Source organism: Lichenostomus cassidix, chromosome 3, assembly GCF_008360975.1.
Source record: "Lichenostomus cassidix isolate B80296 chromosome 3, HeHo_3.0, whole genome shotgun sequence".
NCBI lineage: Eukaryota > Metazoa > Chordata > Aves > Passeriformes > Meliphagidae > Lichenostomus > Lichenostomus cassidix.
The window spans coordinates 84050154-84067341 of NC_139483.1; the positions used below are offsets into that span (position 1 = coordinate 84050154).

General features: G+C 37.2%; 1 protein-coding gene across 1 annotated transcript in view; it reads left to right on the plus strand.

Annotated features, from left to right (window-relative positions):
• LMBRD1 (LMBR1 domain containing 1) overlaps positions 1-17188 on the plus strand; it is a 65491-nt gene that overhangs the window by 22486 nt on the left and 25817 nt on the right. Inside the window, exons 7-8 of the mRNA XM_085056557.1 lie at positions 2385-2458; positions 15967-16092. Coding sequence (XP_084912683.1) covers positions 2385-2458; positions 15967-16092 — 200 coding nt within the window. The remainder of the gene's footprint in view (positions 1-2384; positions 2459-15966; positions 16093-17188) is intronic.

Below are 17188 nucleotides of genomic sequence, written 5' to 3' on the forward strand. Positions count from 1 at the left end.
TACAATAGATCCAATGTTTATTTCTAGGAATGTAAAATTATTAAGTTGCTGGGTTGGGATGTGAACGTCTAGTTTTGTTTTCTATCAGCATTCTCTTGTGACTCATAGCTTAATAGGATAATTCAGACTGAAGAGACCTCAGGTCAATTAGTCAAATCTCCTGCACCAAGAAGGAAGCTGTAAGGTCAGACCAGGTTGCTCAGGGCTTTATCAGCTAGCTTTTGAAAACCCACTAAATTTGGAGACTCTTTCATCTTAGTGGGAAAAAAAAAATCTCTTCTCTCTTGTGAGTGTATGTGCTGTCCCCCATTGTCTCACACTCAACAGCTATACACTGCTGAAGAGCCTGGGCTCCACCTCTTTGCTAAGCAGACAGGCTGTGTTGGGCATCTCCAAACCTGTCTCTGTTCCAGGCCAAACAAGCCTGGCCTCCCTCAGCTTCTCTGCACAGGGTGTGCTTCAACTTCTGCCCAACTTTAGTTCTTCACTTAACTTGCTCAGATTTATCAGTCTTACCTGTAGCAGTGGCCTCAAAACTGGTTGTAGTATTCCCTATATGGTCCCTTCCTTTAATAGACAAGCATGCTGCTGTTGAGACAGCGCAGGATGCCACTGGACTTCTTTGATGGCAGGGCTCACTTCTGGCTTATCTTCAGATTGCTGTCTCCCAAGACCTCCCTCTCCCCAAGTTTTTGTAGAACTACCCCACAGACAGCAACTCTGCTAAAGGTTCTTTTGTGTTCCAAATGCTGGAGAAATAAGGACATAGTTCTTGCCTGTTGTCTTTACTTGTACCTGTTGTCCTGTTTTTATATTAATTTACCCTTTTCCTTTGTCTGTCTGCAGTGGCCCAAGAAATACAAAGATCTTGAGACATAGAACAAACATCCAACACCATCAGTTGGTAGTGGGATTATAAAAGGAATGCAAACTCATCCACTGAGGCAAAGCCTGATAATATACTTCTGGTATACAATTATCAATTTTTCAGCCAGTTAGTTTCTTAATGTTTCATTGAGCATAGTTCAGACTTTTAAAATGGTTATTAAATGTTGGTTTCAAATACTTGTACAGGAGGATCATCAAATGTGGTGTGTAAATACATTGTGTGATATGTCAGAAATAGGGGTCACTAGTGTGGGGTTTTTTTTACCATAAACTTCAGAAACAAGTCAATTTTTCCAAGCTACTGAAGGGAAAGTAGTGCTAGGTTTATTTTTGGGGGTTTTTTTTGAGTTTTAAACATAGTGCAGCTATTTGAAACACAGGAACACACTGCATTTAGCTCTGGGGAAGTTGTTTGATATTATCCAGCAAAAATAGCAAAGGAGTGATTTGAGCTGTGAGGTTGGATTTTGTTGTGCTATTCTATTAGTTTTTGGTAGTTTTGGAAGGAGGCCTGTAGGGTTGGTCAGAAGATGGGTGCAACTTCTTACAGGGGTTAGTTAGGATTTCTCAGTTTGTGACTGCTTGGTGCTGTGTTCAGGAAATAATAATGGAAACTTGCTAATGAATGGAAACAGGCTAGTAATTCTGTGTAAGTAGGAATGAAAGTTGTACTCTAAATCCTTGAATTAACTGGAGGGGAGGACATGGGGGAGAACAGTAAACTCTAGTTTGGTTATGACTGAGTACAAGCATGAAGTTGGTTGCTGAAGGTTAATTTACTATAAGGGTAGATAACTATAAGTTTCTATGTTAATGTTTAATCAAACCACTTGAGATCTCTTGTCATGGTGAGGTTAGGGACAGACCTGTTCTGAAGAATTATGCAGAAGGTTTTAGGAATTAAATGCCTCTTAGGTCACTCTTGTCCTCAACTAACCCTTTTAATACTAGAGTTATAAGGCTACTCTTTATTCCCCTGAACTTTTTCCAGTTTGTTGGTCTGTATGTACATTGAGTGAAGCCGAGGCTTTTTTGGATTAGTTGAAGGATCCATACTTGCCTGATTCTGCAAAATCCTTCTGGTAGGAGAAATCAGGTGATAGCAAACAAAACTAAGCTGAACCATCCAGAACGCGTCTGAAAGTTGTGCAAGTTACCACAGCACCCTGGAGAGGCCAATAATAAGTCTTGAAGGGGTATTAGATAGCCCCTAAGGAACTAGCTCCCATAGCTATTCAACCATTTGGGTGAATGCAACTTCTAAAGCTTGTAACCAAGACAAGAGTCAGTCCTGGATCCTGCAGTTTGGGAGAAAGATCTGCTGTGGTTGAAAAGCTCTTCTAGGTAAATTATTTGTCCAAGTTATGGCTGGTATCCATGTCTTAAGCTTTTTCTTTGTTCTCATGAGCTTAAATCTCCTCTGAAAACTAAACTTAGGAAGAAGTGTTATTATATATCTACTGTATTTTCAACAGGCTCTTTTTTTTTTCTTGCAGATGGCTTGACTGCACTCTCATTTTCCATTAGTTCTTTGACTGTGATTGGAATGTTGGCAGCTATCACTTACACAGTAAGTTGTTATGCAAATTTAAGATTTTTATCCTTCATGGTACTTGCAGTTATCATTGGCTGTAGCTTGTGGAAAACTGTCACGCTAAAAAGATTCCGCTGTGTCTTGAGCTCTGGATTTTCATGGTTTGAAACACTCATTCTAAGTTCTTGGAAAGAGAGGAATAACTTTGTTGCAAGCTTAAGTACCAATGTTTTAGTACTGAGCACAGATCAGACTTAAGTTTGATGTGTTTATGCAAGAGTATGTCACATTACTTATGACTTGTAACACATTCACTGACTTCTCTTGTTCTTAAGCCTTTCTTTCTTCACCCAGACAGAGAATTAAATGTTGCCTTTTTTTTTTTCATTGAGCTGTGGCTTAGAGTTATGTGGCGGAAGTATTGCAGTACTTTCTGTAACTCAGAGGGACTTGGAAGGGTTCATTCTGTAACCAATTTTTAACTGTATGATTAAGGCTATTGTAGTTCAGCTGCTTGACTCTTGGTTTTATGTAGGAAGAAAAGAAACTGGTTTAACTTAGCTTTGGCCAACATTTAATGTTTATGTGGTCATCTGCTTTTCCAATCTGCTCTGTTTCTTCATTCAGTGAATAATCAGTGTGTTAGTAATGCTACGTTTTAATTTGTCATCAAGGTAAAATTTTGCAAAAAATAAGCTTTAAAGCTTATGATAAGTGACTGATAACAGACAAAACTTTAGAGTTTCTCAAATTACTGTTTTTTCTGATAGGTTGTAATCTTTAAGTTCATGTCCTTGCTAATACCAAGTCTGCTTCCACTGCAGGCCGTTTCTAACACAAAGTTGTTCCCATGTAGCTTTCTTAGTGAATTAAGTGCCTTTGTAGTTCATGCAGTAAATTATTTTAAAGTATTGCTACCCAAGTAGGTGTTCTGTTTCAAGCAAACTATAAACGTTTGAAATCTCCTAGAAAAGGATTTGACAAAGAGGGAAGGGGGTAAGGTACTTAGCAAATGCTACCTTTAGACTCTTAATTGAGTAACAAATATAGGTAATGATCTTGTGTCCTGCTGGTGTAAGTTACAGCAGAATTATGGAAGGCAGTTCAGTACAGGTTCTCAGATGTGTCGGAACCCTGACAGTTTGGTGGCTATCAGGGTCTGTGTGGTGGGTGGGAGAGCAATAGGGTGGATCAGCTAGTGGGTATCTTAGGTAAGCTGAATTACTCTCAGCCCCATTGACTAAGGGCTTTAACCTAACCCAGATGATAAATTTTATTACTTTAAGCCTTTTGTTGAAGTGGCATGGGTCATTAAATTATTCAGGCTATCTTGCTGACATCTGGATCACGTGATGGTCAAAAATGATCTAGACCTTCACTTAGCCTGTCTGATTAATTTGTTTCCCTTAGTTTCCCTTAATTATAGAAGGAAAGATTAATTTCTTGTTCACCTACATTATGTTGAAGAGTGCATGTAGTGTTATTTCAGCCTCCATGAGACTAACATTAAGAACAAACTCATTAGCTATGAGAATATCATCAGAGTTTTGTTCAAACAACCAAGCATGGTTTTTATAGCTGTTAGCAAACATCTAAAATGTGACATTGTGAAAATAAAGCAACTTCATTGATGACTGAAATGTAAACAATTTACGACAAAAATCCTAGCACATCTGCCACTTGATTATATGGCTTAGTGGGCATGGTGGTATTCAGTTGAAAGTTGGCCCTGACAGTCTTGGAGGTCTTTTCCAACCTTAATGATTATATGATTTTTGGAGTTTTTTCAATTTATGGCTCATATTTCTTTATTTCAATGCTATTTCCTATTTGTTTTTGAAGCCAAATGGGTTGTAGGCCCCATTCAGCTGAGTATCTCAATATGCTTCTGTCCTCAACACTAGCTGAACCTGGAAATACATGGCTTCTATCGGTGTTCAATAACTTCAGTGTTCTGTGTTGTCTGTGTTTTCTCAGATGAAGACAATACCTCAGTCTTCAATACTGTTGCTTTAGTGTCAATGTATTTTTGACTTACACAGATACTGAGTGATAAATGAGGTGAAACATCAAGCATGAGAACTAACTCATCTGTTTGCCTTAATTACTAAGATTTCTGGGCTAATTTGTTGCTCTGAAAACTTCTACTGAGCTGTCCCTGCAAATGCCTAGAGTGTGAAATTTCCTTTATTTTTAACTGCTGTGTTTCATCCTTCTGGAACTATCTGTTCTGTTTTACAGTAGGTGTTAAGGGAGAGTAGGAGAAATGGAGGAGCTATTTTACAGAAGTTTTGGGGATGAGCTCACACAGGAGTGGGTTGTTATCTACCTCTGATGTGAGTGTTTTGTTCTGGTTTGCAGGCAGTTGTAGAATCTTATGCTGAAACACTGAGCTGGCTTTGATATATGGGTGAACTGAGGTACAATTGTGTTGCAGACAGTGAAAACCAGCTATTAAAAAGTCTGTTCTCAAAGTTGGAGCTGTTTTGTTTTTGGTTTTTTTTTTAATGCTCTAGTGCTTTTGTAATACCTTTCCCACTATCAGTGATGGTCAGGCTTCCATATTTAAGCTATTTTCACCTGTAATAGCATGAATAATGCTGTTCTCATGGTCTGAAGAGTGAATTGAGTGTGCCCTTGACAGCATGTGGATGTCATGTACCTGCATTCCAGTTAATGTTGTGGACTGGACTTGTCCCAGTGTTATGACATAATACAAAAAATACTTCAGTAATGAAAATTTCCTGGGGTGTTGTACTTCCCTAAACCTCAGGGAGATGTTGGCTCAGTGTATAGTGAGTCTTTACCGGTTTGGATTACTCCACTCACTGTAGTTCAAAGGAGGAAAACATGATTCTGGAAGGACTAACTGTTTTCTCTTGCTAGTTTCCCATGTCTTTGTGATGTGGGGTTTCTTTTTGCTGTGTTAGCCTTATATTTAAAAAAAAAAACACCTCTAGGTGAGAGAAAGACATGAGTGCACAAGCAAGTGTGAGGGATTGTCTGTAATGCTTGCTGCTGACTTTAGACATCTCAATAAGTAGCTACGCCCCTGTGTTTTTCAGGTAGCCTTCTCCTGCCTTTCAGATTGTTTATGCCAGTTTCTAAAGGTGGGAGACCTTTGTGCTTAGTTATCAAACCACTCTTTGATCATCATGTCTTTTTTTTTTTTAATTTCAGAAAGAGAATACTGTTATGTAAGAGTGAACACAAGAACAAAGACATATTTCAAAATTTCCCCAAATGCTTAGTAGAGGTTGGAAAAAAGAATTGATGGGGACACCATATGTGGTATCTGAGTTCCTGTGTCTCTGGACAGAGGTGACCTGTGGTTTATACCAGTGAAGAGTTTAGGATTTGTAGTACAGACATAGCTGAAATTTTTTGATGTTCCCCTGACTTCATATCCTCAGCCTGTTTCAGTGCCGGAGTTGCTACTGTATTACTGAAAGGAAGCTACAAACAGGTATCTGATTTTCTATATACTCACTCACAGTAAAGAAAAATACCTATTCTAAATGAATATCTGATAAAGGTTGTATTGTAATACAATAGGAAATCCTTTGATACTTAGTTAAAAATGCCTTTACATTGAATGCCTACAATAACACAAAATACTAAAAATAAATAGGAATGCTGTGCCTGCAGTGACTGCAGCTGACTGATTTAATCTTAAAATGTTATTTATGGAAGAAGCCATGAAAGAGATGAATCAAGTGATTTTATTAAAGTCCCTGGCAGTGCAATTTATCCATTCTACAATTAGTTGAACCTGTGTTAACAGTACTGCTTTGTGTGGCCTTCAGCATGAAGAATTAGGTTATTGCTGCTATAAAATTGAATTTCTATGTTGTGGCAATATACAATACTGTGAAAAGTTGTGGGGGGAAGGCTTTGGCATTGTCAGGAGGTAGCCTTGAATTTGAGTAGAAATTGAGAGCAAAAGCTCACTTCAGCATGTGTGTGCTCCCAAGCTTTGTTTATGAAAGCATATCCTCCTGCTTCCACGGGAGAAGGGATACAGCAGGGTGGTGTTATTTAGATTGTAAATGGCTGCAATTTAAATTAGGAACTAACAAATTTACCCCAAGGACTAATCTAGTTTAAACCTATTTTTTAAGGATCAGTGTGGTGTTTGGGGCTTCTCAAGGCCCTGACTGATTTAATGTATTACTCTGAAGTACATGATGAGCTGCTAATGCAATGAAAACCAGAATTCTTATCAGACCACACTGTATTGTAGCATTTGATATGTTGGGATTTGCTGGGTGAAGGTGACAGTTGAGGGACACCACAAATTGAAGCATCATGCTGGACCAGAGTTGTGGGTAACTGAGCACTTGTGTTATTGACTATGATAGAAAGGTAGGTAACACTACAGTTCAGTGGGATTGTCATTATATGAAATTGCTGGGTTCCATTTTCTGTGGCTTCAAACATCAAAATCACTAGGCTTGATCTAGTGATACATACATAAGAGCTTTTCTCGTCATTTGAGGGAAACTGCAGAGTCTTGCTTTTGAGTTGTGAGCTTTTCCTCAGCATTTCCATCAGTTAAGGTGAAATAACTGTTAACTGTTAAAACTGAAGTTGCCAAATAAATAAAGCTTTTCTGTATGAAAAGTTCCTAATCTCATCAATTTCTGTGAAATATTAGTTAAAAGCATTGGGAGGTATTTGTAGTAAGTATTGATCCTGAAAGCACCTTATCCCATGTAAATGATATACCTTATATTAAGGTATATCACTGGGGAGGCTACTAGCGTGGAACTAGCCAGCTTAAGGAGTTATTGCAGAAGTTGCTTTTCCAAGAAAAAGTCAGGGAGAGAACTCAAAACTACTTTCATTGATAACATAATACAGAAGACTGTGTGTGTTTTTGGTACCTACCAAAAAGCAATTATTATAAGGATTAGATTTTAATTCAAGTTTCATGCTTCCTATGAAGTATCTTCAGGACGTAAGATCTAATACTTGAATAAAAGAGCAAATTAAATGTTTTGTCGTATTTCTTAACACCATGTCATTCAAATGAGAAGATGAGATGCAAGGAAGGTAATTAGGGAGTTAAAGGAGTATTTAGAGGATTTTAACTCCACACTTTAAATGGAACATAAATTGGTTTGTTCTGTTTAGTTTTACATGTGATGACACTTGGGGCAGTTCTGCAGAATGTGGCACCAGTGTTTTCTCTGGGCTATAAAGATGTCTGTCTGTGTGCTCTGTGGTTCCTGAGTCAGAACGTTTTTCCAGCAGTGTTGGTATTCTACAGGAAAAACAGAGCTTCTCTAACACTTGATTGCAAAGCAAGAAGAGAGGTGTCTAGCATGAAGCTGAACATTTTGGCGGTAGGATAATCTAAAGCAGACATCTTTGTTATATTTGACAAGTGTCTCACTGTGTTAAAAATTCCACAACAGTAAGTTCTCAAATTGCTTCCTTACGTTTGCCCTGTAAACTTTTGTATTATCATTATATTATATAATATTATTAATATTATATAATATTATTATTGTATTAATAGTTATTATTATTTTGGGGTTTTTTCTTTATTGTGGCCATTCCAGTGAGCAGTTTTAATTCCTAAGGTACTTATTTTATTAAGCTGTGGGCACAGAACTGAATTGTCTAAATTTCCTAAAAGCTTGGAGAGTAGCAAGCATATAGGTCAGGAGCAAAGAACCCAAAAATCAATTAGATGTTTGGTCAAGCAAAATATTTTTTGTTTTCCAATGCCATTACTTTTTCTACTTGTGTTTAACAGTTTAAACAAGTGTTGTTTCTAGACCTTATTCATATTGCCACAGATATCTTTAAACATAATTCAGAATTCTGGATGCAAGTTTATGGACAGATATGCTTAACAATTATGTAGCTTCAAAAGTTTTATTCTGAAGAACATTTTTGAGCTAAGCTACCTTGAGTAATACAGCCTTTAGCTCTTCACACGCTACTATGCTGTTGCAGCATACTAACAACATCTCTTGTTGGTGATGTGGCTTCCCAAAAACATGCATCTAGCAAAGTTGCTTGCTTCTGTGAATGGATGTAAAAGCTGCAGTTATGTTTCTTTTGACTAACTTTGATCTGATCTGTTTTAGCATGTTTTTTTGGAATACAATACTAAAATTAATGTTGTATTTCCTTGCTGAATACACCAAAGAGCAATCTTTTATTGATGGTAATTGACACTTTTGAAGATCAGGAAGGGACAAGAAAGATGCAACTAGGGAAGATGTGTTTTCTAAATTTTTAACTTCTTAAGGGGAAATAATAAAATAGTGTAGGTGAATAATGTAATGTGTGTAGTATTGAAGTACAGTGCTTGATAATTAAATTTTTTCTTTAAGAAATGGGAACAAGTGATCTTCAGGGGGGCTCTGCAATCCACGACCTTGATTTATACTGACAGCTTTTTCTGTCTATAAATGTGTAATTGTAACAAGGAAATGATAAATTAGGCCTGCAGTGCTATGCTGGTTTTGGCTGGGGGACAGTTGGAAACAGTTTCACAGATGATGTAGTTTGCATCTATTCTTTCATTAATGTGTTTTGCATTGAAATGGTTCTACGTGGCCTTAGGTATTAGAACAATAGCTGTTGTTGGCTTCAGATTGCTATTTGAATTCAAGGCAGAGTAACGTATTATTCATACAATGATAGGCAGATCAATTTTTGAGTGATCTTGTGCATCTTATTTAGCATGTCCTTGAAGGATGGTTATAATTGGCTTTGTAATTTTTCCAAACATCTAATAAGCATTGTTTGATTTCTTTTGAAACTAAAAATTATCCTTTTTTCTCTGTCCTGAAAGATAAAACGTTAGAAAGCTTAGTTTATCTCCTCAAAAATGTAATGACCTTTTTATACCTAATTTTTGTCCAGATTATGATTTACTTTTCTGCAGTTGACATTAGTAACAGCCAAGGAGTTTAAAACCTTTTAGAATCTGTCTAACCCTAAAAGCATGTGTTCACTAGTGATACTCTTTTAAGCAGACACCAAACAGCTATTGAGAAATTGAGATGTTAGTAGCATTCATTGTCATTACTACATAATCACTTAAATGCCAATTCTGAAATAGAAAAGAAATGTAATTACATTTCATTATGTTCACGTCTTTATGAAGTAGTAAATAATGAGAATAGCAAACCAATTTGATAGTTGTTTTAACAGCCTGATTCTTACTACAGTGTTGGAGAACTGTAGATATTCAAGTGGTGGATAAATGATAATTTTGTACTTTGAGATTTTAATATTGGAAAGGAGGTTAATCTTTTGGTTGTTAATGCTTTTCTAAGCCTGATGAAGCAATATAGATGGTGGCAGCTAGGCAAAATAACTATGGTCAGTATTGTAACTGAAGCAAACTTAACTCTTTTACAGGTGTTTTGTCCAGCAAGCACAAGTTCAGTGTGTAGTAGAACAGCTGTAGTTTAGAGGCTGTTGTATTTGGTCTCTGTATCTTAGCAACTTTGAGAGCATTTTTTTTTCCACTTAAACATTGACGAATAATGCGTCTGTGTGGTGGAGAGACAACATTATTATGAGAAATGAAGATGAATATATAGCAAGATACCACAGGGGTGAATGGTAGAGAAATGGAGAAACAAGTGCTTAATGCAAGATTCATGTTGTGTGCAGCAGATCATGCAAAAATTGCCAGAGTGAACGTACCTGTTCTGTTTCATCAATCTGTTCCATGCTTTGAGATGTTTATAGCAAAATTATTCAAAAAATTGTGTTCTCATAGTAACTGAAGATTGGATGCTAAAACTTCCGTATAAAATCTGAAATTTTACCAGATAATGTGTTGAATGATTTTCAAATCTGTGTGGTGTAAGGTTTCTAGAGGAAGCAAATACACAACTGTTCGTGAGAACATGTGACATCTTCAGATGTAGGCTTTCTCCTTTACCCCTCATAATTTAAGGCAAGATATATGAACTGCTGCCACTATTTGCCATGCTTAATGATGTTCTAGAAATAAGCTTCTTGAATTCCAGTTATTTTTGAATGCTAGTATGAGTAGGTAGTCAGAGATAGACGCATACGGCTTTAATGTAAGAAAGCAGTTCATGAGTCCGTGTAGAGTCAGATTACTTTTCAGGAGAGCTGTGCAGTCAAGCTGCACAGAGAAGGTACCGTTTCAATCAAGGGGGAGTCTCAGTTCCTCTCACACAAGCTCAGTGTTGCTTGTGTTGCTGTGACACCTGAGGTGCACTTCTCTTGAGGCTGTTTAATTGGACTGACTGATGTGCTCAGTCAGAAGCAATGCTGGCAAGAGTTGCTATGAAAAGATATGAAACTTCAACATAAGCGACTGAACTGTGTCAATTGCTGTAAAGGGTAGAAGGTATCCTGTGACCTGCCTCATGGTTAGCACAGTTCAAATTAAAAGCTAATTAGGCCACTCGTATATGAAAGTATCTTCTATACCAAAATAATTCTTTAAATGGAGTGGTTTTTTAACTGGGATATTTGTATTGAAGCAAATTAGCTCATACGTGACTGTATTTCTTAAATACTGCATATATTAAAATAGTTAAGCTGTTTGTAACTTGAATAGATGCATTTTTGTCAGTCTGGTTGGTAGAATTGAACATTTTGTCTTTCATGGTCACATCTTGAGGTGAAGCGTTCAAACAAGCTGTTTTAAGAAAAGAGGAATTTGAATATATTTGTCTTTAATGTTGTGAGCATTTTTGATGCCTTTGATACGGTGCTTGTAAGAATTCTTTTTTAATTTGGCTTTTTGATGTGACTTCACTAGAGGGCACTGCTGTGCAAGTAATGTTTGTCAATACTAATTGCTACAATTCTTGCCCAAGATTATATATACACCTTTTAAAAACCTCTGTGATAACCACTTTAAAGCTACTTGCATGATATATAGACCACTAATAATACATGGAATAGGAAATCATTCTGGTATGCTACACAAGTACTTTCTGATAATTTATTGAATCATAAGTTTAAGTATCTTTAACCAGAAAAAGTTCTGAAGCTATCTTCATTTATAGTTCTGGTTGTGTACCAAGCTGATGAGAAAAAATTTACTTGTTCTGTTTGATCGCTAACAAGGGGAGATTATCGTGTTTGGGCTACAAGTTAATCACTTGACCATTATTAGCTGAACATAGCAGATACAGAAAATGAAACATAATCAACTTCCAGTTAAAATAAAATACCTGATGTCTTCAGGCTTTTTGTGGTTGGTGTTCAAAATTAACTCAATTAACTCTATTTTAAAGTAACTTACTATACTAATTTTAACATGGTTTTGCTGTCCTCCTTATAACTGATCTATGTGCTTATGGTTGATGATTAGGTTTTCCCACCTTAATGCTCCATTGTAGGTGAAACCCTTTCATATTTGTGCAATTTAGAAAGCTTACTCTAGAGGTTATGGTTTCAGTGGAAAACCTTTCTGGATCTTTTAAATACTCAAGGGCTTATCCCTGAAGTAGTTGCTTGATGCAACAACTTCAGTACAACATGATTTTACAACTTGTTGCAACTTCACTTATGCTCTGCTTTCTGTGCTTGAGTGACTGTTAGTAGCATAGCAGGCAACTAATAAGAAAGACTTCCCTTATCTACCATGGGTTATGTGAGTTCAGCCAGTCTCAAGTGTTGTAACATGCTGAGTCTGCAAGAGACTAAGCTTCAGAACAGCAGTTCTTCCTTCTCAATCTTAACTGTGAATGACATGAGAGTAGCTGAATCTGCTGAAAGATGAGAAGGGATGGGACCTGGGAGAAGTGGAGATTTAAGCAAATTAGACACAATGCTCATGTAATTTCTCAAAAGGCATTTAATGCTCTGTCTGGAGCATGGAGTATATTTGGGTTCAATGGCATACTGAAAGAACATGTAGAGAATGCTTCTCGTTTCTCTTTGGTGCCAGCTGATACAACATAAAGATACTGAACTAGTTCCATTCATGTGAGTTACAGGCTCCTGCTTTAGATGCATTTATTTTCAAATTACTCTCACAAACTGAACTACCACTTCCATGAGTAACAAATAAGACAGTCTCAAGAGATTTGCTTAGGATGTCCTTTTAATAGGGTTCGGAAGCTGTGTTTTCTGTTGCAGTAAGTTGTTCTGTGTTTTTCCCTTATCCTTTAGAGTGGAAGGCCTTATACTTCAAAAAGTCTACAAAGTCTAAGTAGGAACTTCATCTAGAGGTGTTATCTGTATTGCCTGTGGGCAGAAACTCAAATGACAAGAAGACAGCTGCTCATGGGTGATGCTTCTAACTTGTAGTTAATAGGTAATGAGCTCTTAGGATTTGGCTTTCCAGCCCTTAGGCTAAATGATAGTGGTGATCTCTTGTGTGGAGCACTTGTGGTAATTCAAGAGAGGGGAATCTTCTCTAAAATAAGTTGATTTAACTGTAAGTCTAGATTTTTTTCTGCTGTAAAATGGGGTTTCAATGAAGCTGATCAGGCATCCATGTAATAGCAGAGATAGAGCCTGAGGCCTTAGAGACCTATCCTTGCAACACATGTTATCAGATACTAGCCTGAACGGTTAGTGTTTAGTACTAGACTCAGTTCATTTTGAAGGACATATGCGACAAAACCCTGTGTATGCTGTAACTGACTGTTGCATTTGGATGTCTGTTTTTACTCTGGTGCAGTGTCTCTGGTTTGAGTTAACACTTCTGGACAAAAAAATTATCTAAAAATAAGTCCTGGAAACTGTTGTTTCAGTCGTGTAAATATGTCAGGAATTAATAACCTGTTTTATATAAATTCTTGTACATAAATTAACTTGTGTTAACTGCTTTAAAGGCTCTTTTGATGGTTTTTATTTATATTCCAAACTTTGAACCCATGATTTGTTTCAGGACTGAGCCCTCTCTTGCCTTTAGTGTACAGCTCTTGTTTTCCTTTGCCATCCTCAATATATTGAGGCTATATCATACTGTTTGCTTGTTAAGTTGCAGTTGCCTAAAATAATAGCCTTTGAATAATAGCCACTGAATAATTTAACACTTGTACTAACCCAGGGGATTAAAACTTTGTCCAGGGCAGTATTGAACTTCTGTATCAGCCTGAAGGGAATGCAGCCCTGAAAATGAGCTAGTACAGCTTCTGTTCATACCTGTGGCACATCACATGAGAACTCATCTTTCTGTTCTTCCTTCTATATATTATGTTGAAGGACCAATGTGTCTTTTTTTCACACTGATGATGGGAGGGTTACTTGCATAACTGTCCTACTATTAGCATCGTCTGTATTCAGGGAAGCAACTTAGACAGCCTTAACCACTAGAGCAAGCTTGATGTTCAGGTATGTAGTTCACATTGTCAAAAACAGCAAAATAATACATCGCTTTTAGAGTTGTGTTTTGCTTTGTAGAAACTTAGACTGAGCTTTAAAGCTCTTGAATTTCATTTCTTAACTATTTCATAGAGTGAATACTTGATCCATTAATTGATATGTTAGCTGTTTGAAGAACAGGTGGAAACCTCAGATGTAGAAATCTAATTACTCTTAAGCTTGGGTTTGTAAAATTGTTTAGGCATATTGTCATAGTAATCTCTTACGTGTTTCTACATACTGGTACTGGCTGGAAATGTTTTGGGTTCAGAGAGGGACCTCAGATAAATGGTAACCTGTACTCTAGTTTATGATACTGGGTGTTGTTCATAGGTCCTCAAAATTCCGGAGTCATGCTGCTAGCTGACCTGAGTTAGCTCTTTGGGCCCAGTATTGGCCCAGTACTATTTAGTCGTCATAAATAATCTGGATGACGGGGTTTGAGTAATCATATAGTTTGAGAAATATGTCAGACTGGGAGAAGTACATAAAACAGGGCCACCATACAGACACTGACAGATGGGAAGATGGGGTCAACAAGAATGACATCAATTATGGCAGATGTTAAAAATTTTTCTTGCAATGGGTTAATTCCAAGCAACAGTTCATGCTTGTGTTTGATCAGCTGGGAAATGGTTCTGCTGTAAAGGACCTGGAAGTCTTAGTGGAGAGCAAGCTGAACATGATCCAGTAGTGAGCCTTGCAGCAGAAAGGCAAGCAGTGTCCTGGGCTTGCATCAGCAAGAGCATAGACATTTTCATTGTACCTGGCACTTCGAAAGCTGACACAAATTTATGGACAGTTGTCAAGTCCAGTCTGAGTTATGGCATATTCAAAAATACAATTAAAAAATGGACAGTGTCTTTCTTTGGGTTCAATGCACAAGGCTTTAATATGTTGAAGTAGGTTTCTAAGCAGGTCAGAGTGTGTCTTGTGTACAGGAAGCTTGTGATATGACACCATGTATGGTGACATTTTTAACACAGTAGCATTTGTGTTAAATCTATTCTCAGTATGAAATGTAAAGCTGTGCTTGAAGAAGGGAGTGACATTTCTGTGAAAATATAGAAAACTACTCTTCAAACTTCCTGGAAGTATTTAAATGACTTGTAGACATAGCACTTAAGGGCATCGTTCAGTGGTGGACTTTGTCATGTTAGGTTTCTGGTTGGACTGGATGGTCTTAGCGGTCTTTTTCAACCTAAACAATTCTCTGAAGTTAGCAAGTATTCTTATATCAAGGACTCTAGGAAAACTGTGTGTGTTAATTTCTGAGAGAGAAAAGAACTTTCCTGCTGAGCTCTGCGCCAAGAACAGCATATCATCCACAATAAACAATTTACAAGCTTATGGCTAATGTCTCTAAACTGCTTGGAGAAGCTTCTGACCTTGGCCTTGATCTATAAGAATCACAGGGTAACAGAGAGGAAATAATGCCAATTTGTTCTTGTTTACCTTGCCTTGAATATGTGTCTTTTTATGGTAGTGGAAAGCTTACACACCTTGTGTTGGAAAAATTTGGGTGTACTGTTGATGTAGAAGCTGGTAAAAGACTTTGAATGGTATGGAATTTCAAATGAGGAATAAATTCCAATGTAACTTATGAATTTGAATGGGTATGTAAGCAGTCTTGGAATGTAACGGAGTTCAGGTGTTCACCTAACTTTTGCTGCCATTTTACTGCAGAATTTTGGTTTTAGTAAATTGGATACTTTCTACCCAATTTTTATTTTAAAAGCAAGGTGAATACTACTGGCTGCAAAGAAATTGTGTGTACTTTGGTTCTAAAACTATTAAAATTCAGTATCTAGAAATTCCTATTTTGCACAAAATGTTGATTTTGATCCAAAAGGCAATTTAAGCTTTTTGGAAGCCATGTGGTTTTATGAAAAACAAGGGCTAGTTTGATAAATCTTCAATGTACTATGCTTATATGAAGTATAAGCGTAGTATATATGTTATATTCTTAACACATGTGAGTGATCATGAGATACTCAAGTACCACTGGAAGGATGTGGGATGCTGGAATTCACGTAGCATGTTGGTTGTGTTTTGCTCAAAAGGGTAAAGGAATTGGTTGCCTTAGTAAGAGTATGCAGATGGGGTAAAAAAACCACTCAGTAGAGATGCATTATAGGTACAACATAGAGCATCCTTATCAGATGAAAATATATGGCAGAAAATTTGAGTATGTATGTTTTTTATTTTAGGCTTATGGTATGTCAGCTTTGCCTCTAAACTTGATTAAGGGAACTACCAGTGCCGCTTACGAACGTTTAGAGAACACTGAAGATATTGAAGAAGTGGAGCAACATTTATTAAGGATTAAATCAAAGGTAAGGCCTTCACTGTTCTCATTTTCTTAATGGCTTTTTTTTCCTTGCTCGCTAGTTTATGGTTGTGCTACGGAGGGTCATTGTGCCAGAAAGAATAGCAAGTCAGAAGTTAATAGCTTGCAGTTATTTGAGTTATTTGGAAACAAATGTGGTAGTAGCGATTACATTCTCTGTCAGTCGTGCAGAAGTAGTTATTTCTGTTAACAAATCCAACTCAAAACTTTTCCAGGCCTGCTTGGATGACAGAGATGCTTTGTAGATACTAATCTCACTTAGACTGCTACCAGAAATGGTATCCAATTTGTTGACTTACTCACTGCAGTGTAGTTAACACTGGATATTTGTCACATAGAGCTGTCATGATGTAGATTCATCAAACTGTTTATCATCTTTATGAATAAATTACAGCTCCAGATACCTTGCTTCCCAGTTAATGTACCTTGCTGTTACAAATAATTTCCTTATGAGAAGCATACATATGGAAATCTGTTCTGAGTCCTAAATATCCCTAGTTTGCAAACACCATTTGTAAACCCATGATGGCTTCACAGCTAATGAAAGTACTATGCCTCATGTAAGCAAGTCACTCTTAACAGCCTCTCAGTGCAAGCCAAAGGAGGGTAAAATTTCTTTGCATATAGGATGATGGGGGAAAATCTCCCACCTCTTTTTTCAACCCATTTCAGAGAATGGTTTGACCAGTGTTTTCACAGCCTTGATTGGGGAAAGTGACATTGAGGTGGCTCGCTTCCATCCTGGCAGTCCATCTGTGCTGTTGTGTGCTCTGTGATAGTAGAACTCAAAGATGTTGAAGCATTTCCAACAGTCTTCCTGTGATACTTGGCTTACCTCTACACAGTGTGGGCACCTTCAGTGTTCTAGACATTTTGTTGAATTATGAAATCTAGAAAGTAGTCTCTCCCAGTTTAAATTTATCATGTAAATTTATCATGTTTTGGTTTTGCACAGAGTATTACAGGAACAAAGGCATCCCTTACTGAAATCAATATGAGAAAAATGAAAAACCTGTGACAAATGGATCATTACTTACAGAAGACCTTGGTGGATCATGACAATTTGCTTGCAACTGGTCTTG